This window comes from Salmo trutta, chromosome 10 (genome assembly GCF_901001165.1).
Source record: "Salmo trutta chromosome 10, fSalTru1.1, whole genome shotgun sequence".
Taxonomy (NCBI): domain Eukaryota; kingdom Metazoa; phylum Chordata; class Actinopteri; order Salmoniformes; family Salmonidae; genus Salmo; species Salmo trutta.
This window is the reverse complement of record NC_042966.1, coordinates 46,021,177-46,044,814: the sequence shown is the minus strand read 5'-3', so window position 1 is coordinate 46,044,814 and position 23,638 is coordinate 46,021,177. Positions and strand designations below refer to the sequence as shown.

At 45.1% G+C, this 23,638-nt stretch overlaps 1 protein-coding gene and 1 long non-coding RNA gene across 2 annotated transcripts in view; both read left to right on the top strand.

Moving 5' to 3' along the window:
* The first annotated feature begins 4,679 nt into the window (after positions 1 to 4,679).
* Positions 4,680 to 7,749, top strand: LOC115200872 (uncharacterized). The gene is made up of 3 exons (XR_003879626.1): positions 4,680 to 4,707; positions 6,019 to 6,139; positions 7,637 to 7,749. It is a non-coding gene; the product is annotated as an uncharacterized LOC115200872 (long non-coding RNA).
* A 14,610-nt stretch (positions 7,750 to 22,359) lies between these two features.
* Positions 22,360 to 23,638, top strand: part of LOC115201767 (AT-rich interactive domain-containing protein 4B-like) — a gene marked incomplete at its 3' end in the record, with an annotated part of 156,428 nt that continues 155,149 nt past the window's right edge. Inside the window, exon 1 of the mRNA XM_029765655.1 lies at positions 22,360 to 23,155. Within this exon, the coding sequence (XP_029621515.1) occupies positions 23,135 to 23,155 (21 nt within the window). The remainder of the gene's footprint in view (positions 23,156 to 23,638) is intronic.

The window sequence follows — 23,638 nt, the reverse complement described above, 5'->3', positions numbered from 1 at the left end:
TCAATATCCGTCCTCGCCCACGTGGAAATTCTGTAAGAATAATATATAATATCTCACTAGGTCAGGATATTAAACCTCCTCCATGTATATCTCACTAGGTCAGGATATTAAACCTCCTCCATGTATATCTCACTAGGTCAGGGTATTAAACCTCCTCCATGTATATCTCACTAGGTCAGGATATTAAACCTCCTCCATGTATATCTCACTAGGTCAGGATATTAAACCTCCTCCATGTATATCTCACTAGGTCAGGATATTAAACCTCCTCCATGTATATCTCACTAGGTCAGGATATTAAACCTCCTCCATGTATATCTCACTGGGTCAGGATATTAAACCTCCTCCATGTATATCTCACTAGGTCAGGATATTAAACCTCCTCCATGTATATCTCACTAGGTCAGGATATTAAACCTCCTCCATGTATATCTCACTAGGTCAGGATATTAAACCTCCTCCATGTATATCTCGCTAGGTCAGGGTATTAAACCTCCTCCATGTATATCTCACTAGGTCAGGGTATTAAACCTCCTCCATGTATATCTCACTAGGTCAGGATATTAAACCTCCTCCATGTATATCTCACTAGGTCATGATATTAAACCTCCTCCATGTATATCTCACTAGGTCAGGATATTAAACCTCCTCCATGTATATCTCACTAGGTCAGGATATTAAACCTCCTCCATGTATATCTCACTAGGTCAGGATATTAAACCTCCTCCATGTATATCTCACTAGGTCAGGATATTAAACCTCCTCCATGTATATCTCACTAGGTCAGGATATTAAACCTCCATATAATACACTAGTTCCAATATATCCATAAAATGTGTGATTTCCTTATATTTTAAAGTTGTTATATTTCATTAAATAAGTTAAATTTTATTCAATATGGGGGGAAAATACTACATTTCCCAGAATGCATTAGTTTAACTCTCAAGTTGACCCCAGGGCCTTGAAAAAGAAGATAAACAAATTAAATGGTTTGATGGTGAGAGTAATTGTCCCAACAGTTTTAAATAGTTTACATCTGATTTGTTTGTAAACAATGAAATAAAAGCCTAGTATTTATAAATGGGCATGATCAGTAGTTCAAATGCCGTGTTCACATGCTAGTTGGAACTAGAAAACTGGGACATTTCCGACTTGGTTGTAACTATACACATGCCGCGTTCAACCAGTTAGGAATTGTCAGAGTTTCCTAGTTCTGACTAGCAGGTGAACACAGCATAAGCTCATGAGGCACTATATTATATGATCGACGTTCTCCAAGAATCACTGGGACAGTTGGTTCAGCATGACCCACTGAGATGTTTTCATTTTTTATACGGTATGACTTTACTCAAAATCAAATTGTATTTGTCACGTGCGCCGAATACAACAGGTGTAGTAGACCTTACAGTGAAATGCTGAATACAACAGGTGTAGACCTTACAGTGAAATGCTTACTTACAAGCCCTTAACCAACAATGACAATCCCCCCCAAAAAGTAAGAGATAAGAATAACAAATAATTAAAGAGCAGCAGTAAATAACAATGTGGAGGCTATATACAGGGGGTACCGGTACAGAGTCAATGTGGAGGCTATATACAGGGGGTACCGGTACAGAGTCAATGTGGAGGCTATATACAGGGGGTACCGGTACAGAGTCAATGTGGAGGCTATATACAGGGGGTACCAGTACAGAGTCATTGTGGAGGCTATATACAGGGGGTACCGGTACAGAGTCAATGTGGAGGCTATATACAGGGGGTACCGGTACAGAGTCAATGTGGAGGCTATATACAGGGGGTACCGGTACAGAGTCAATGTGGAGGCTATATACAGGGGGTACAGGTACAGAGTCAATGTGAGGGGGAACCGGTTAGTCGAGGTAATATGTACATGTAGGTAGAGTTATTAAAGTGACTATGCATAGATAATAACAGAGAGTAGCAACAGCATAGAAGGGGGGGCAATGCCAATAGTCTGGGTAGCCATTTGATTAGATGTTCAGGAGTCTTATGGCTTGGAGGTAGAAGCTGTTTAGAAGCCTCTTGGACCTAGACTTGGCGCTCCGGTAAGGCTTGCCGTGCGGTAGCAGAGAGAACAGTCTATGACTAGGGTGGCTGGAGTCTTTGACAGTTTTTAGAGCCTTCCTCTGACACCGCCTGGTATAGGAGCTCCACAATCATCTCCTTTGCATAAAAACTGTGGATGGAAACGTGGTTACTGAGTGGAATTTCACTGAAAGGCATTCTACTTCCTGTCTCTCTACTTCCTGTCTCTCAAACTCTTCATTCTGTAGGGTGTGGCCAATTCAATCTAATTTCAACTCATGAGTAGAACAAATCAGTTCTGATTTGTGCCCAATCTTGTTGGGAATGGCAACCTATTCTGTCTTCCCTGTGGCTCAGTTGGTAGAGCATGGTGTTTGCAACGCCAGCATGGTGTGTGCAACGCCAGGGTTGTGGGTTTGATTCCCACGGGGGGCCAGTACAAAAAAAATGCATGAAATGAAATGTATGTATTCACTACTGTAAGTCACTCTGGATAAGAGCGTCTGCTAAATGACTAAAATGTAAATGTAAAATATAATTCCCAATAATCCATCAGCCCTATGGGCCGTAGTCTAAAGTAGTGCATAAGTAAAGAATAGGGTGCCATTTGGGACGCAGTCCTGCATTATTAGGTTGCCATCTCTAGCCATAAAGTCATATTATACAATATCAGTGGAGTCCTGATACATACAGTAGGCTAATAAAGGAAATGGTCCAGGATGATGAAACCTTGTTCACTACAGTCTGTGGGAGATCAACACCACTGTTTAACCCAGCTGTCTGAGTGTCTAAATTTAGCCTGAGTCCTGATAGGTGTCAGAGTACGAGTGTTCGTCTCAAATGGCTTCCTATTCCCCATGGGCCCCAGAGAAAAGTAGTGCACTATATAGGGAATAGGGTGTACAGACCTGGTCTAAAGTAGTGCACTCCTCAGTAAAAAGGCACATAACAGCCCACTTGGAGTTTCCCAAAAGGCACTTAAAGACTCTCTCAAACCAAGATTGAACTATTTGGCCAGGCGTCTCGTCTGGAGGAAACCTGGCACCATCCCTAAGGTGAAGCATGGTGGTGGCAGCATCATGCTGTGGGGATGTTTTTCAGCGGCAGGGACTGGGGAGGTTAGTCAAGATCGAGGCAAAGATGAACACAGCAAAGTACAGAGAGATCCTTGATGAAAGGTCCTGAGTGATCTGAAGCAGGTTAAGACTGGGGCGAAAGTTCACCTTCCAACAGGACAACGACCCTAAGCACACAGCCAAGACAACGCAGGAGTGAATGTCCTTGCAAGTCACAAGTCTCTGAATGTCCTTGAGTGGCCTGAACCCGATCTAACATCTCTGGAGAGACCTGAAAATAGCTGTGCAGCGACGCTCCCCATCCAACCTGACAGAGCTTGAGAGGATCTGCAGAGAAGAATGGGAGAAACTCCCCAAATACAGGTGTGCCAAGCTTGTAGCGTCATACCCAAGAAGACTCAAGGCTGTAATCACTACCAAAGGTGCTTCAACAAAGTACTGAGTAAAGGGTCTGAATACTTTATAAAAAAACAGTTTTTGATTTGTCATTATGGGGAATTGTGTGTAGATTGATGTGAGGGAAAAAAAACAATTTATTCCATTTTAGAGTAAGGCTGTACCGTAACATAATGTGGAAAAGTTAAACCAACAGGTATCAATCACAGCTGAAGGACTGGAGTCCTCTGTCGGCAGATGATTTCAGAGTATCTACTTGGTAAATGTGAATTTAATGAAAAACACACAGCCCATGTCCCCTGCTGTCTCCAGCATTTGGGTACTGTAGATGTGTGTGTGTGTGCGTGTGTGTGTGTGTGTGTGTGTGTGTGTGTGTGTGTGTGTGTGTGTGTGTGTGTGTGTGTGTGTGTGTGTGTGTGTGTGTGTGTGTGTGTGTGTGCTCCAGTAGGATGCTCTCTGGGGATGACCTGTCTGCTTCTGTGTCTCCTTCCATCACTCACTGTTACCACCAATCAATGAAGCTGCAGGACAGGAAGTCAAAAAATATATAATAATTCAATAGGAAACAATCCTCTGTCCCACATGGCCCCCTATTCCCTATTTAGTGCACTACTTTTTACCAGGGCCCATAGGGAATAGGGTGCCATTATAGGGACACAGCCCGTCTGTCAGGTATCATCATCTTCTAAACAACGTCCATATGAACAGTGAGCATAGAGATAACAAGCCGACAGTCAGGTGAAATATCTGTATCCCAAATGGCCCCCTATTTAGTGCACTACATTTGACTAGGGCTCATAGGGTGCACTATATAGGGAATAGGGTGCCATTTGGGATACAACCTTGGAATGATCACCACCAGCAGACGATCCCAGCTTCATTTCAAAACAAAGAGCTGAAACAACAAGAGAAAAAACTGTTCAAAGACGGTGACTATAATATCAAGCTGTTGCTGTTCCACAAACAAACAAAAAAAGGTTTATTTTACAGAAGAGTCTGGCAGGATTTAATCTGATCTTATTGGTGTAACGCTTTACATCTACAGAGTGCTAACTACATAGAGTGATTAGAGACCGGGTAATAACACGGCTACAGTACAAACCGGGTAATAACGTGGCTACAGTACAGACCAGGTAATAACACGGCTACAGTACAGACCAGGTAATAACACGGCTACAGTACAGACCGGGTAATAACACGGCTACAGTACAGACAGGGAGGACCAGGTAATAACACGGCTACAGTACAGACCGGGTAATAACACGGCTACAGTACAGACCGTGTAACAACACGGCTACAGTACAGACAGGGAGGACCAGGTAATAACACGGCTACAGTACAGACCGGGTAATAACACGGCTACAGTACAGACCGGGTAATAACACGGCTACAGTACAGACCAGGTAATAACACGGCTACAGTACAGACCGGGTAATAACACGGCTACAGTACAGACCAGGTAATAACACGGCTACAGTACAGACCAGGTAATAACACGGCTACAGTACAGACCGGGTAATAACACGGCTACAGTACAGACAGGGAGGACCAGGTAATAACACGGCTACAGTACAGACCAGGTAATAACACGGCTACAGTACAGACCGGGTAATAACACGGCTACAGTACAGACAGGGAGGACCAGGTAATAACACGGCTACAGTACAGACAGGGAGGACCAGGTAATAACACGGCTACAGTACAGACCAGGTAATAACACGGCTACAGTACAGACCGGGTAATAACACGGCTACAGTACAGACAGGGAGGACCAGGTAATAACACGGCTACAGTACAGACCGGGTAATAACACGGCTACAGTACAGACAGGGAGGACCAGGTAATAACACTGCTACAGTACAGACAGGGAGGACCAGGTAATAACACGGCTACAGTACAGACCAGGTAATAACACGGCTACAGTACAGACCGGGTAATAACACGGCTACAGTACAGACCAGGTAATAACACGGCTACAGTACAGACCGGGTAATAACACGGCTACAGTACAGACAGGGAGGACCAGGTAATAACACGGCTACAGTACAGACAGGGAGGACCAGGTAATAACACGGCTACAGTACAGACCAGGTAATAACACGGCTACAGTACAGACCGGGTAATAACACGGCTACAGTACACACAAAGAGGACCAGGTAATAACACGGCTACAGTACAGACCGGGTAATAACACGGCTACAGTACAGACAGGGAGGACCAGGTAATAACACGGCTACAGTACAGACCAGGTAATAACACGGCTACAGTACAGACCGGGTAATAACACGGCTACAGTACAGACCGGGTAATAACACGGCTACAGTACAGACAGGGAGGACCAGGTAAAAACACGGCTACAGTACAGACTGGGTAATAACACGGCTACAGTACAGACCGGGTAATAACACGGCTACAGTACAGACAGGGAGGACCAGGTAATAACACGGCTACAGTACAGACCGGGTAATAACACGGCTACAGTACAGACAGGGAGGACCAGGTAATAACACGGCTACAGTACAGACAGGGAGGACCAGGTAATAACACGGGTACAGTACAGACTGGGTAATAACACGGCTACAGTACAGACCAGGTAATAACACGGCTACAGTACAGACCGGGTAATAACACGGCTACAGTACAGACCGGGTAATAACACGGCTACAGTACAGACCGGGTAATAACACGGCTACAGTACAGACCGGGTAATAACACGGCTACAGTACAGACCAGGTAATAACACGGCTACAGTACAGACCGGGTAATAACACGGCTACAGTACAGACAGGGAGGACCAGGTAATAACACGGCTACAGTACAGACCAGGTAATAACACGGCTACAGTACAGACAGGGAGGACCAGGTAATAACACGGGTACAGTACAGACTGGGTAATAACACGGCTACAGTACAGACCAGGTAATAACACGGCTACAGTACAGACCGGGTAATAACACGGCTACAGTACAGACCGGGTAATAACACGGCTACAGTACAGACCGGGTAATAACACGGCTACAGTACAGACCAGGTAATAACACGGCTACAGTACAGACCGGGTAATAACACGGCTACAGTACAGACAGGGAGGACCAGGTAATAACACGGCTACAGTACAGACCAGGTAATAACACGGCTACAGTACAGACAGGGAGGACCAGGTAATAACACTGCTACAGTACAGACAGGGAGGACCAGGTAATAACACGGCTACAGTACAGACCGGGTAATAACACGGCTACAGTACAGACAGGGAGGACCAGGTAATAACACGGCTACAGTACAGACAGGGAGGACCAGGTAATAACACGGCTACAGTACAGACCAGGTAATAACACGGCTACAGTACAGACCGGGTAATAACACGGCTACAGTACAGACAGGGAGGACCAGGTAATAACACGGCTACAGTACAGACCGGGTAATAACACGGCTACAGTACAGACAGGGAGGACCAGGTAATAACACTGCTACAGTACAGACAGGGAGGACCAGGTAATAACACGGCTACAGTACAGACCAGGTAATAACACGGCTACAGTACAGACCGGGTAATAACACGGCTACAGTACAGACCAGGTAATAACACGGCTACAGTACAGACCGGGTAATAACACGGCTACAGTACAGACAGGGAGGACCAGGTAATAACACGGCTACAGTACAGACAGGGAGGACCAGGTAATAACACGGCTACAGTACAGACCAGGTAATAACACGGCTACAGTACAGACCGGGTAATAACACGGCTACAGTACACACAAAGAGGACCAGGTAATAACACGGCTACAGTACAGACCGGGTAATAACACGGCTACAGTACAGACAGGGAGGACCAGGTAATAACACGGCTACAGTACAGACCAGGTAATAACACGGCTACAGTACAGACCGGGTAATAACACGGCTACAGTACAGACCGGGTAATAACACGGCTACAGTACAGACAGGGAGGACCAGGTAAAAACACGGCTACAGTACAGACTGGGTAATAACATGGCTACAGTACAGACCGGGTAATAACACGGCTACAGTACAGACAGGGAGGACCAGGTAATAACACGGCTACAGTACAGACCGGGTAATAACACGGCTACAGTACAGACAGGGAGGACCAGGTAATAACACGGCTACAGTACAGACAGGGAGGACCAGGTAATAACACGGGTACAGTACAGACTGGGTAATAACACGGCTACAGTACAGACCAGGTAATAACACGGCTACAGTACAGACCGGGTAATAACACGGCTACAGTACAGACCGGGTAATAACACGGCTACAGTACAGACCGGGTAATAACACGGCTACAGTACAGACCGGGTAATAACACGGCTACAGTACAGACCAGGTAATAACACGGCTACAGTACAGACCGGGTAATAACACGGCTACAGTACAGACAGGGAGGACCAGGTAATAACACGGCTACAGTACAGACCAGGTAATAACACGGCTACAGTACAGACAGGGAGGACCAGGTAATAACACGGGTACAGTACAGACTGGGTAATAACACGGCTACAGTACAGACCAGGTAATAACACGGCTACAGTACAGACCGGGTAATAACACGGCTACAGTACAGACCGGGTAATAACACGGCTACAGTACAGACCGGGTAATAACACGGCTACAGTACAGACCAGGTAATAACACGGCTACAGTACAGACCGGGTAATAACACGGCTACAGTACAGACAGGGAGGACCAGGTAATAACACGGCTACAGTACAGACCAGGTAATAACACGGCTACAGTACAGACAGGGAGGACCAGGTAATAACACTGCTACAGTACAGACAGGGAGGACCAGGTAATAACACGGCTACAGTACAGACCGGGTAATAACACGGCTACAGTACAGACCGGGTAATAACATGGCTACAGTACAGACCGGGTAATAACACGGCTACAGTACAGACAGGGAGGACCAGGTAATAACACGGCTACAGTACAGACCAGGTAATAACGTGGCTACAGTACAGACAGGGAGGACCAGGTAATAATACGGCTACAGTACATACCAGCTAATAACACGGCTACAGGTTGATGAATACAGCTGCACAGTAATGTCTTTTATCGATGATGGTTATGATATCGTTTAGGACCTTGAGCGTAGCTGAGGTGCACCCATGACCAGCTCGGAAACCAGATTGCATAGCGGAGAAGGTACGGTGGGATTCGAAATGGTCGGTGATCTGTTTGTTAACTTGGCTTTCGAAGACCTTAGAAAGACAGGGTAGGATAGATATCGGTCTGTAACAGTTTGGGTCTAGAGTGTCTCCCCTTTGAAGAGGGGGATGACCACGGCAGCTTTCCAATCTTTGGGGATGTCAGACGATACGAAAGAGAGGTTGAACAGGCTAGTAATAGGGGTTGCAACAATTTCGGCAGATGATTTTAGAAAGGGAGGGTCCAGATTGTCTAGCCCAGCTGATTTGTTGGGGTCCAGATTTTGCAGCTCTTTCAGAACATCAGCTATCTGGATTTGGGTGAAGGAGAAATGGGGAGGCTTGAGCAAGTTGCTGTGGAGGGTGCAGTGCTGTTGACCGGGGTAGGGGTAGCCAGGTGGAAAGCATGGCCAACTGTAGAAAAATGCTTACTGAAATTCTCGATTATCGTAGATTTATCGGTGGTGACAGTGTTTCCTAGCCTCAGTGCAGTGGGCAGCTGGGAGGAGGTGCTCTTATTCTCCATGGACTTTACAGTGTCCCAAAACTTTTTGGAATTTGTGCTACAGGATGCAAATTTCTGTTTGAAAAAGCTAGCCTTTGCTTTCCTAACTGACTGTGTATATTGGTTCCTAACTTCCCTGGAAAGCTGCATATCGCTGGGGCTATTCGATGCTAACGCAGAACGCCATAGGATGTTTTGTGCTGGTCAAGGGCAGTCCAGTCTGAAGTGAACCTAGGGCTATATCTGTTCTTATGCTTATTTAAGATGGTGAGGAAAGCACTCTTAAAGAACAGCCAGGCATCCTCTACTGACGGGATGAGGTCAATATCCTTCCAGGATACCCGGGCCAGGTCGATTAGAAAGACTTGCTCAATTGTGCCAGATACAACGTTTCTACCTATTAGAGTGAATTGCTATCATAGTATGTATCTGGTATCTCTCATAGTAGAATAATAACATAGAGTCATGATAATAGAACAGGGCAATGACACAAGAATAACCCTGATTAAAAAAGTCAAGACAAAGTTTCATACTTCTAAAATGTTTTGAAGGATGAAACTACATGTGTTTTCATAGCCTACGGTTATATTACACAAAGACCCAGTTGGTCAGATCATCAGCATCAGTTCTCTGGATGATGCAAAGCACACATTGAGAGGTCACATTTTTATGCATTGTTGACACATTTAAAGATGCTTTCAGGAACCCATAGTTCTAAAGGTTATGCTTCAAAGACTAAATCCGTCCTTCACAGCTGCATACCACAACTCTCACTGTCTGTGCTTTGCCCCCTTCCCACACCCTGTAGCAAAGGGTTCTCCAGAGTGAGGCATTTGTGGGGGGGTTGTTAAAAAAAAAGAAAATGTCAAGCTTTTAAGATTAAACGCTCACCACTTGCAACCTTGGAATTGTATTTTAGTGCTAAACAGTGTGAGCCAATCATCTTATAAAAATACACTATCACAGACGTGTCACGTCCTGACCATAGAAAGCTTTTATTTTTCTATGGTAGAGTAGGTCAGGGCGTGACAGAGGGTTTTGTCTAGTTTATTTATGTCTATGTTGGTTGTAGTTTCTTTTTTCTTTGTTGGGTTTTTTGTCTAGTTTATGTATTTCTATGTGGGGTTCTAGTTTTTGTATTTCTATGTTTTTTTGGGGGGGATGATCTCCAATTAGAGGCAGCTGGTCATCGTTGTCTCTAATTGGGGATCATATTTAAGTTTTGTTTTTTCCATCTGGGTTTGGTGGGAGATTATTTTGAGTAAGTGTATGTTGCACCTCTTCGTCACGGTTTGTTGTTGTGTTTATTTGTATGTCTTGCATAGTTTCACAGTTATAATAAAACGTGGAACGATACACATGCTGCGCTTTGGTCCCATTCTTCAGACAGCCGTGTCATTTTACACTCTAAAGTTCAAACAGTAACAGAATACCTGAATACTTCTCTGCATGCTTTAGTGCCTAGCAAACCAAGACCACGGGACTTGGTGTATGGAGGAGCAATTTATTCTCGTTATTAACAGGGTGGCGAACCTAATAAAGTGGCAACTGAGCGTAGATATCACAAACAACTCCTTTTGAGCAGTGTCTGTCTGTTATACGTTTGATCAATGGGTATAATGGTCAATCTGATCTCCAGGGTTCTAATAGGCACACTTGGATATATACAGAGTTGTGAAATATGAAACTAGGACATTAAAACACTGGCAGAATTCTTTCATCCACATAAAATATGTCTTTTAAAATATAAATACACTTCTAAGACCACTGTCTTTCTGGATGTTTTAAAAGGTTTGCAAATAGTTATTTCTGTAAGGAATGTGAATTGAAAGGGATATGGTAATACCTACAGTTGAAGTTGGAAGTTTACATACACTTAGGTTGGAGTCATTAAAACTCGTTTTCAACCACTCTACAAATGTCTAGTTAACAAACTATAGTTTTGGCAAGTCAGTTAGGACATCTACTTTGTGCACGACACAAGTAATTTTTCCAACAATTGTTTACAGACAGATTATTTCACTTATAATTCACTGTATCACAATTCCAGTGGGTCAGAAGTTTACATACACTAAGTTGACTGTGCCTTTAAACAGCTTGGAAAGTTCCAGAAAATGATGTCATGGCTTTAGAAGCTTCTGACAGTTGACATAATTTGAGTTTCTGATAATTGACATCATTTGAGTCAATTGGAGGTGTACCTGTGGATGTATTTCAAGGCCTACGTTCAAACTCAGTGCCTCTGCTTGACATTATGGGAAAATCAAAAGAAATCAGCCAAGACCTCAGAAAATCAAATCAAAGTTTGTCACGTGCGCCGAATACAACAGGTGTAGTAGACCTTACAGTGAAATGCTTACTTACAGGCTCTAACCAATAGTGCAAAAAAGGTATTAGGTGAACAATAGGTAGGTAAAGAAATAAAACAGTAGCGAGGCTATAAAAGTAGCGAGGCTACATACAGACACCGGTTAGTCAGGCTGATTGAGGTAGTATGTACATGTAGATATGGTTAAAGTAACTATGCATATATGATGAACAGAGAGTAGCAGTAGCGTAAAAGAGGGGTTGGCAGGTGGTGGGTGGTGGGACACAATGCAGATAACCCGGTTAGCCAATGTGCGGGAGCACTGGTTGGTCGGGCCAATTGAGGTAGTATGTACATGAATGTATAGTTGAAGTGACTATGCATATATGATAAACAGAGAGTAGCAGCAGCATAAAAAGAGGGGTTGGGGGAGGGGGGCACACAATGCAAATAGTGGGGGTAGCCATTTGATTACCTGTTCAGGAGTCTTGTGATACTTCACATCTCAAAATTGGGTTACTTAATGTTAGATCCCTCACTTCCAAGGCAGTTATAGTCAATGAACTAATCACTGATCATAATCTTGATGTGATTGGCCTGACTGAAACATGGCTTAAGCCTGATGAATTTACTGTGTTAAATGAGGCCTCACCCCCTGGTTACACTAGTGACCATACCCCCCGTGCATCCGGCAAAGGCGGAGGTGTTGCTAACATCTACGATAGCAAATTTCAATTTACAAAAAAAAAAACAATGACGTTTTCGTCTTTTGAGCTTCTAGTCATGAAATCTATGCAGCCTACTCACTCACTTTTTATAGCTACTGTTTACAGGCCTCCTGGGCCATATGCAGCGTTCCTCACTGAGTTCCCTGAATTCCTATCGGATCTTGTAGTCATAGCAGATAATATTCTAATTTTTGGTGACTTTAACATTCACATGGAAAAGTCCACAGACCCACTCCAAAAGGCTTTCGGAGCCATCATCGACTCAGTGGGTTTTGTCCAACATGTCTCTGGACCTACTCACTGCCACAGTCATACTCTGGACCTAGTTTTGTCCCATGGAATAAATGTTGTGGATCTTAATGTTTTTCCTCATAATCCTGGATTATCGGACCACCATTTTATTGCGTTTACAATTGCAACAAATAATCTGCTCAGACCCCAACCAAGGAGCATTAAAAGTCGTGCTATAAATTCTCAGACAACCCAAAGATTCCTTGATGCCCTTCCAGACTCCCTCTGCCTACCCAAGGACGTCAGAGGACAAAAATCAGGGCTAGGGTCAGTCTGTTTCATCTGGAGTATTCTCTTGTCTTATCCGGTGTCCTGTGTGAATTTAAATATGCTCTCTCTAATTCTCTCTTTCTCTCTTTCTTTCTTTCTTTCTCTCGGAGGACCTGAGCCCTAGGACCATGCCTCGGGACTACCTGGCATGATGACTCCTTGCTGTCCCCAGTCCACCTGGCCATGCTGCTGCTCCAGTTTCAACTGTTCTGCCTGCGGCTACGGAACCCTGACCTGTTCACCGGACGTGCTTGTTGCACCCTCGACAACTACAATGATTATTATTATTTGACCATGCTGGTCATTTATGAACATTTTAACATCTTGACCATGTTCTGTTATAATATCCACCCGGCACAGCCAGAAGAGGACTGGCCACCCCTCATAGCCTGGTTCCTCTCTAGGTTTCTTCCTAGGTTTTTGGCCTTTCTAGGGAGTTTTTCCTAGGGAGTTTTTCCTAGCCACCGTGCTTCTTTCACATGCATTGCTTGCTGTTTGGGGTTTTAGGCTGGGTTTCTGTACAGCACTTTGAGATTTCAGCTGATATACGAAGGGCTATATAAACAAAATTTGATTTGATTTTGATTTATGGCTTGGGAGTAAAAACTGTTGAGAAGCCTTTTTGTCCTAGACTTGGCACTCCGGTACCGCTTGCCATGTGGTAGTAGAGAGAACAGTCTGTGACTGGGGTGGCTGGGGTCTTTGACAATTTTTAGGGCCTTCCTCTGACACCGCCTGGTGTAGAGGTCCTGTATGGCAGGCAGCTTAGCCCCAGTGATGTACTGGGCCATACGCACTACCCTCTGTAGTGCCTTGCGGTCGGTGGCCGAGCAATTGCCGTACCAGGCAGTGATGCAACCGGTCCGGATGCTCTCGATGGTGCAGCTGTAGAACCTTTGGAGGATCTCAGGACCCATGCCAAATCTTCTCAGTCTCCTGAGGGGGAATAGGTTTTGTCGTACCCTCTTCACGACTGTCTTGGTGTGTTTGGACCATGATAGTTTGTTGGTGATGTGAACGGCAAGGAACTTGAAGCTCTCAACCTGCTCCACTACAGCCCCGTTGATGAGAATGGGGCCGTGCTCGGTCCTCCTTTTCCTGTAGTCCACAATCATCTCCTTAGTCTTGGTTACGTTGAGGGATAGGTTGTTATTCTGGCACCACCCGGCCAGGTCTCTGACCTCCTCCCTATAGGCTGTATAATCGTTGTCGGTGATCAGGCCTACCACTGTTGTGTCATCTGCAAACTTAATGATGGTGTTGGAGTCATGTTTGGCCATGCAGTCGTGGGTAAACAGGGAGTACAGGAGGGGACTGAGCACGCACCCCTGGGGAGCTCCAGTGTTGAGGATCAGCGTGGCAGATGTGTTGCTACCTACCCTCACCACCTGGGGGCGGCCCATCAGGTTGTCCAGAATTCAGTTGCAGAGGGAGGTGTTTAGTCCCAAGATCCTTAGCTTAGTGATGAGCTTTGAGGGTACTATGGTGAATAGCATTCTCAACATAAGTGTTCCTTTTGTCCAGGTGGGACAGGGCAGTGTGGAGTGCAATAGAGATTACATCATCTGTGGATCTGTTTGGGCGGTATACAAATTGGAGTGGGTCTAGGTTTTCTGGGATAATGGTGTTGATGTGAGCCATGACCAGCCTTTCAAAGCACTTCATGGCTATGGACATGAGTGCTACGGGTCTGTAGTCATTTAGGCAGGTTGCCTTTGTGTTCTTGGGCACAAGGACTATGGTGGTTTTTGTAGACCTCAACAAGTCTGGTTCATCCTTGGGAGCAATGTATGTATGCAGGTGACGTTGAAATAGCATAGGGACAGCCTGGTTGAAGTCCTAGTTTGTAATGGTTAGTGCCAGTAGATTGAAGAGGGATTCACATACAGTTCAGAGGCAAATCATAATGTAAACATTCAGCTCAAAAACAAAACATGTACCATCCACTACTTATATTAGTGCTTTATTTTGTTATCCACCCTCTGGTATCTTTCAATAACCCATGCTTATATATATTTTTTTTTTCTGTAATCTGTAAAAGTTATTTCCTGTAATCTAATTTAATGACAAAAGATGCAGAATTTTCTGCCAGACCCCTTCTAATAGGGTATAACAGACTGGTTAGAACTTTGACCACACACCCTCTATACGGACTACATGCCCTCTATCAAATCAAAACTGGAATTTGTCCTCAAAATAAAGGTTGTAAAAGTATGCTAGACATTTATAGAATAAATCATACCCATTGTAACGCCCTGGCCATAGAGAGGGGTTTTTTGTTCTTTATTTTGGTTAGGCCAGGGTGTTACATTGGGTGGGCGTTCTATGTTCCTTTTTCTATGTTTTGGTATTTCTTTGTTTTGGGCCGTGTGTGTGGCTCCCAATCAGGCACAGCTGAAGCTCGTTGCTGCTGATTGGGAGTCACACATAAGGAGCATGTTTTTCCTTTGGGTTTTGTGGGTAATTGTTTCTGTTTGAGTATTTTCCTAACAGGACTGTTTGCTGTCGTTTTGTTCATTTTTGTAGTGTTCTCTTGTTTATTTGAATTAAAATTCTAATGATGAGCACATCCTCTGCTGCACCTTGGTTCCCTCTTACAGACAGCCGTGACAGAATTACCCACCAACAACGGACCAAGCAGCAGAGGAAGGAGCAGCACAAGGAGAGGCACCAGGAGAAAAGCTATCTGGAGTCATGGACTTGGGAGGAAATCCTGGATGGGAAAGGACCATGGGCTCAAGCTGGGGAGTATCGCCGCCCGCAGTGGGAGATCGAGGCGGCGAGAGCTGAGAGGCGCTGGTACGAGGCGAGGGAGCTCAACGGACACGGGAGGCAGCCCCACAATTTTTTTGGGGGGGGGCACACGGGGAGATTGGCAGAGTCAGGTGGTAGACCTAAGCCAACTCCCCGTGCTTACCGGAAGCAGCGTGGTACTGGTAGGACACCGTGTTATGCTGTGGAGCGCACGGTGTCCCCAGTGCGCGTTCAAAGCCCGGTGCGCTACATACCAGCCCCCCGCAAGTGCCATGCGAGTGCAGGCATCGAGCCAGGGCGGATGGTGCCAGCTCAGCGCGTCTGGTCTCCAGTGCGCCTCCTCGGTCCAGGTTATCCTGCGCCGGCGTTGCGCACTGTGTCTCCAGAGCGCTGGGAGGGTCCAGTTCCCCCAATGCCTGCTCTCCGCCTGTGCCGGGCCAAAGTGGGCTTTCAGCCTGGAGTGTGGGTAAAGAGTGTCCGTACCAGAACTCCAGTGCTCCCCCACAGCCCGGTTTATCCTGTGCCTCCTCCTCGGACCAGGCCTCCAGTGGGTCTCCCCATCCTGGTCCATCCTGTGCCACCTCCCAGGACCAGGCCTCCAGTGGGTCTCCCCATCCTGGTCCATCCTGTGCCACCTCCCAGGACTAGGCCTCCAGTGGGTCTCCCCATCCTGGTCCGTCCTGTGCCACCTCCCAGGACTAGGCCTCCAGTGGGTCTCAACTGTCCTGAACTGCCAGAGTGGCCAGGGACGCCCGCCAGCCCGGTGAGTCCTGTGCCTACGCCTAGGGCCAGGCCTCTGTCATGTCTCCCCAGCCTGGTGAATCCTGGGTCAGTGCCGTCGGAGCAGCCAGGGTCGCCCGCCAGCCGGGCGCAGCCAGGGTCGCCCGCCAGCCGGGCGCAACCATCGCCGGCCGCCAGCCGGGCGCAACAAGGGTCGGCCGCCAGCCGGCCGCAACAAGGGTCGCCCGCCAGCCGGGCGCAACCATCGCCGGCCGCCAGCCGGGCGCAACAAGGGTCGCCCGCCAGCCGGGCGCAACCATCGCCGCCCGCCAGCCGGGCGCAGTCAGCGTCGCCCACCAGACCTTCGGCGCGGCCAGGTGCGCCACCTAAGAGGGCGACGTCAAGGGTGGAGCAGAGGCCACGTCCCGCACCTGAGCCGCCGCCGTAAGAAGGCCCACCCGGACCCTCCCCTTCAGAGTCAGGTTTTGCGGCCGGAGTCCGCACCTTTGGGGGGGGGTACTGTAACGCCCTGGCCATAGAGAGGGGTTTTTTGTTCTTTATTTTGGTTAGGCCAGGGTGTTACATTGGGTGGGCGTTCTATGTTCCTTTTTCTATGTTTTGGTATTTCTTTGTTTTGGGCCGTGTGTGTGGCTCCCAATCAGGCACAGCTGAAGCTCGTTGCTGCTGATTGGGAGTCACACATAAGGAGCATGTTTTTCCTTTGGGTTTTGTGGGTAATTGTTTCTGTTTGAGTATTTTCCTAACAGGACTGTTTGCTGTCGTTTTGTTCATTTTTGTAGTGTTCTCTTGTTTATTTGAATTAAAATTCTAATGATGAGCACATCCTCTGCTGCACCTTGGTTCCCTCTTACAGACAGCCGTGACACCCATATTTCTGTGACAAACGTTGAATTAGTTATTGATTTTTACATGGCTTTCGGCAAATATCTGTTTAATGTAAAACCCAACTTTACCTTGGTAGATACTGGCTATGTTAGGTTAGGTATCTAGTCAGAGATACTGGCTAAGTTTAGTTAGCTCCCTAGCTAGCCAGAGATACTGGCTAAGTTTAGTTAGCTCCCTAGCTAGTCAGAGATACTGGCTAAGTTTAGTTAGCTCCCTAGCTAGCCAGAGATACTGGTTAAGTTTAGTTAGCTACCTAGCTAGCCAGAGATACTGGCTAAGTTTAGTTAGCTATCTAACCAATAGTGCAAAAGGCTCTGATCAGGCCCTTCACCCAAACAAGGGCACTGCGTTCATCCACCTCTGGCCTGCTGGCCCCCCTACCGCTGCTGAAGCACAGTTCCCGCTCAGCCCAGTCAAAACTGTTCGCTGCTCTGGCACCCCAATGGTGGAACAAGCTCACTCCCTCACGAGTCAATCACCACCTTCCGGAGACACCTGAAACCCCACCTCTTTAAGGAATACCTGGGATAGGATAAAGTAATCCTTCTAACCCCCCCCCCCCAAAAAAGATATAGATGTACTATTGTAAAGTGGTTGTTCCACTGGATATCATAAGGTGAATGCACCAATTTGTAAGTGGCTCTGGATAAGAGCGTCTGCTAAATGACGTAAATGTAGATACTGGCTAAGTTTAGTTAGCTCCCTAGCTAGCCAGAGATACTGGCTAAGTTTAGCTAGCTGCCTAGTTAGCCAGAGATACTGGTTAAGTTTAGTTAGCTCCCTAGCTAGCCAGAGATACTGATTAAGTTTAGTTAGCTCCCTAGCTAGCCAGGGATACTGGTTAAGTTTAGTTAGCTCCCTAGTTAGCCAGAGATACTGGTTAAGTTTAGTTAGCTCCCTAGCTAGCCAGAGATACTGGCTAAGTTTAGTTAGCTCCCTAGCTAGCCAGAGATACTGGTTAAGTTTAGTTAGCTCCCTAGCAAGTCAGAGATACTGGCTAAGTTTAGTTAGCTCCCTAGCTAGCCAGAGATACTGGCTAAGTTTAGTTAGCTGCCTAGTTAGCCAGAGATACTGGTTAAGTTTAGTTAGCTCCCTAGCTAGCCAGAGATACTGGTTAAGTTTAGTTAGCTCCCTAGCTAGTCAGAGATACTGGCTAAGTTTAGTTAGCTGCCTAGTTAGCCAGAGATACTGGTTAAATTTAGTTAGCTCCCTAGCTAGCCAGAGATACTGGCTAAGTTTAGTTAGCTGCCTAGTTAGCCAGAGATGCTGGTTAAGTTTAGTTAGCTCCCTAGCTAGCCAGAGATACAGGTTAAGTTTAGTTAGCTCCCTAGTTAGCCAGAGATACTGGTTAAGTTTAGTTAGCTCCCTAGCTAGCCAGAGATACTGGCTAAGTTTAGCTAGCTCCCTAGCTAGCCAGAGAACTGGTTAAGTTTAGTTAGCTCCCTAGCTAGTCAGAGATACTAGCTAAGTGTAGTTAGCTCCCTAGCTAGCCAGAGATACTGGCTAAGTATAGTTAGCTGCCTAGTTAGCCAGAGATACTGGTTAAGTTGAGTTAGCTCCCTAGCTAGCCAGAGATACTGATTAAGTTTAGTTAGCTCCCTAGCTAGCCAGAGATACTGGTTAAGTTTAGTTAGCTCCCTAGTTAGCCAGAGATACTGGTTAAGTTTAGTTACCTCCCTAGCTAGCCAGAGATACTGGCTAAGTTTAGTTAGCTCCCTAGCTAGCCAGAGATACTGGTTAAGTTTAGTTAGCTCCCTAGCTAGTCAGAGATACTGGCTAAGTTTAGTTAGCTCCCTACCTAGCCAGAGATACTGGCTAAGTTTAGTTAGCTGCCTAGTTAGCCAGAGATACTGGTTAAGTTTAGTTAGCTCCCTAGCTAGCCAGAGATACTGGTTAAGTTTAGTTAGCTCCCTAGCTAGCCAGAGATACTGGCTAAGTTTAGTTAGCTCCCTAGCTAGCCAGAGATACTGGTTAAGTTTAGTTAGCTCCCTAGCTAGCCAGAGATACTGGCTAAGTTTAGTTAGCTCCCTAGCTAGTCAGAGATACTGGCTAAGTTTAGTTAGCTGCCTAGCTAGTCAGAGATACTGGCTAAGTTTAGTTAGCTGCCTAGTTTGCCAGAGATACTGGTTAAGTTAGCCACCTGATAGAAGATGCGTTAAATCTGCACTGACAGTTTGACTACAACCATTGTTGTGCCTGGCAGGTCACAGGTGGATGAATGAATTTTACCTGTCATTCAGACTACTTGTTGAATTTACCAGCATTTATGATCAATCAAGGTCCACCATTTCAATTCTTCACATGGATTCCTCAAGGCACAAATGCCAAAATACATGATCATAGCAACAGAGACCACAAGTCCTCCTAAAACAGGATAAAATGGTTTACATCATACACATAATTTCCAAACATGCTAGGAAACACGGAAGCCAAACGGGAGTTACCAAGAGACTTCCCAGTAACGTTAAATAAGGCACTCGGCAGGCAACACAATGCACACGCACAATGCTTTTTAAGTACAGTGGATTTCCAAGAATGATTTCTGTTTTTGGAGATTTAAAATTAATTATCCTACAGCTCTTGTCAAAACTAGCTACTGTAATCTCCAAATGGTTATGTCAAAGCTACAACCCAAGGCAGACTACCAAAGGCTCATAACACACATATCCCTCAACGTAACCTAAGTAGATGATTGTGGACTACAGGAAAAGGAGGACCGAGCACGGCCCCCATTCTCATCGACGGGGCTGTAGTGGAGCAGGTTGAGAGCTTCAAGTTCCTTGGTGTCCACATCAACAACAAACTAGAATGGTCCAAACACATATGTTAACAATTGACCTACTGTACAGATGGTCAATTTACCTTACTGGTAATTTCACATACTGTACTTAAAGTCAAGTGTAATATGAACGTAGTGTGCAGGTTTGAGGTAAAATGCAATGCACTTTTAACATTAATCGGTTGTCAAGAACTTGTTCCGAACAGATATGAGATAGTATACCACCAACACTTCAAATAGAAGGCAGAGAATCACAATGCCTTCATTGCAGTAGAAATACCAGAGATGGCTAGCTATAATAAAAAATACTGTTCATTCTAATTTTATATTTAACAATCACAAACTGCTTCATTATCATGGTGTCAGTTGTTGAGAATCTAACTGTAGATGGCAAAACAATCAACAATGGAAATAAAACCAATATTCTTCAACACGCATGCAAATATGATTGTGTTGCTTATAAAATGTCAACTACAACTGAAATGCCAACAGCACAAGTCACTAAACATCCATGAAACACAACATAAAAAAAAAACAGTTTATTTGCGAGTCTTTCTTTTGTTGTCTAGACAGTCATAACAAACAGATTTTGGACAGGCAGTAAATAAATCTCTCCATCCACCTTGTCAGTCAGTATCTGTGAACTTCTCCACTTCAGACCCTTTTCTTAGCGAGACAATGTGCAAATATTAGCGCGCAGGTCAACAAGCTTTTTCCAGATCATTTTTTTCCTCCAACATCCAAAAAAACATTCAGCAGATCGTGATTTCTCAGTATGAACTCACGTATTGACGCCAAGTAAACGGTACCATCACATATTATCACAGTTCTCCAAACTACACCATGACGGTGATACACTGAGTCAAATAACGTTAGCATGTGAGGTCAAGATGATTTGGTTAAAAACAAACTATTACTGTTACCTGGTGAACCCGATTAGCCACCAAATCACACCATTAAAAGGTGGCGTTCACCATATGAATGGTGTGATTAGTACCATTTTTCCACCTTTTAAATGAGGTGATTGGTGGCAATACGGTCGTCACTAGTTAGTTACCACAGCCACAAAAGTAAACGCGCTATTAAAACAACAATTCGCTTTTTTTGGTGTTAATGTAAGGTTATGGTTAAGCATAGTGCTAGCAGTGTGGTTAGGTTTGAAAAACAGATTAAAATAAGATGAATTGTAGAAATAGCCCGGGGTTTATCCATTTGTGGGTGTTGTAACTGGTGCCGACTCCATAAAGCCTCTGGCTCCTGAACAGAGGAGCCGCAGGAGTAGATGGGGCCACTCACAACCTATTTCCGAGTGCTCCTCAGTGGGAATTGTGGGAGATGTAGTTTTTACATGGTTTCTTGTCTCGTCTCTTTCCAGCCTATGCAGGTGTAAATAACTCCTGTATGACTACATCTCCCATTTACACATGCCGTTATTAAAGTATATTGGAGTCGTTCATAAATAAAAAAACAGCCAATCATAGAAGGTAAAGGGCGGCACCCATAATGTGTTGTCCAATGAGGGGACATATTGAAGGCAGTGGGTGGGTTTGTGGATCAGTCAGTCCTTCCAGAAGGAGAGAGAGGAGCAGCACAGAGAAAGCGCTCGCCTGCTACCGATACGCTTTACGACTTGGTCCAATTCACATCCCAACAGCAAAACAGAACAAGGAGTCAGCGGACGAACGCAAAACAAACCTGGGAAATTGTGGGATTAAATGATTTTTTTTAATGGATTCCTCTGGATATTTCCTTCGTCGAAACAAGACTTAATCAAATTGACTTCATAGGTAAGGGATTGTGCTTTTGCATTGCTTAGGGACAATGAAACATTTTTAATGATGTCTGAAAGAAAAAGGGGGAGAAAAAAAGGGATTGAACTGTGATAAAAATTGAAGCTAGAATAATTGAAACATCAATCGTGAGAATGTTTTCTCGTAACTCTTAAATGCACAGGTTAACCTAACATTTCAGTTGATTTGATGAATAAGGTAAACCTATTTACTGGCTTCAGCATCTCTTACTTTGTCATGCTGAACAATGCGGCTTGGCTAACGTTATTCATTATAACCTGCGCTGTTATCGACATGTTTCACAATCCTACTGACAGGATCACTTTCTACTGGGTTAACAACCGGCTGTTTTGGCATTTTAAAACACTACCACCACTTTCGGGTGTTGTGGTCGGTAGTTAACTGGGAGGAAATGCTGCCTTGTCCGAGTCCGACCTAATCCTTACGTAAGACTATGGTTACATGGTGATGGAAGTCTTTTTCGAGTCAGAAATTGCCCCCTTTGCATCGACTTCCAATACATATCTGGAGTTTCACAACAAGTCTATAGCGGATCTGAACTAGGCTACATTTTATTTTTGTTGCTTTGATTATTATTATATATATATTTTTTTTTAGCGCAGAAACAATGTTGCAACTGAATCAGAAGTCGCTGGTTGTAAGTGTCTGCTCGACACGTTGTTATTTACATGTTCCTCCTCGTCGAAGTGATTTTTATTCCTCGTTTTTGTTGCCTGATCATTCCGGGTAGACACTTCCCCCTGCTTGTCCTCTCCTCTGGCAGAAAGAAAGGAACAGTTATCGCGGAAAGCCGTGTTTCTTCGTTAATCCATCCTAGTTGCAGGACGAGGGACATATTGGACGTGCTGTTGATTTGTACATTGACATGTCGACACAGTTTGCAGTCGGTAACGTCGAGATGGAGGACAAGGATTGGACCCACGGTGGTGTCTTGGCTGACATTGTAGCCATCAAACAATGACTTCATCCTCGGCCAGGATGATTTAGTTTTACAGTTCAGTGTTTGAAACTACTTTATGGGGCTTGACCTTGTTGTGAATGTGTTTCTTTGTCAGAGAGACCGATTTCCTCGACGGTCACAGTGAATGTGTACAACAGATCACCGCTAAGGACTTGAGTGAATAAAGCTGTTTTCTGTCGTCCCGCAGCAGTGTAACTTTAAATGACTTTATCGTGCTTTACTGTGATTGAAGAGGAATGATTTGGTGTGAGTTGTTGGTTAGGGTTGTCGAGCTTTAGGTTTTTATCGCACTGTTTGTCTACGGATCGTCGGTGGAGAGAGCTGGGTACGGTCGTTCCACTCACCCGAATAATGTCTGGTATCCTAACACTTTGTTCCCGGGGTCCAAGAACAATGTCACATTGAACAGATGATTTTAGAGCAAACACAGGTGAATTCCGTCTTTTTAGTAATATATTCTATATTCTATTTGTAACCCAGGTTTTGGTTGGCCTGTTTTCTCCTCGTACTGTTGAAACAGTTTGTTCTGTGTGGTAACGACAGAAATGGCGTCTCCACCGCTGTACAGACACTAGACTAGAGGAGACATGGCAGCTAACCAGTTATCCTCCACCACATGATGTTTTACATAGACTGGCTCATTTCTAACTTTATCTGGTGGCTGTTTAAACCTTATCCAAAGGTAGGTTAGTGTGCTGTTACTTTGCTCTCGGCTGTGTGTCGCCGTAGAAAACACCCAGACTACACTGAGAGAGGTGACATGGTCTTTACATCGACGTCTCTAACGTGTTGTAATTGGAAACATCACTTTATTACTTGTCATTGTTGTTGTGAACGTTAACTGGGGCCAACGTTGTGACGTCATGTCGAGACATAAAACGCCCTCTTCCCTGATATCGTGACTCGTTCAGAC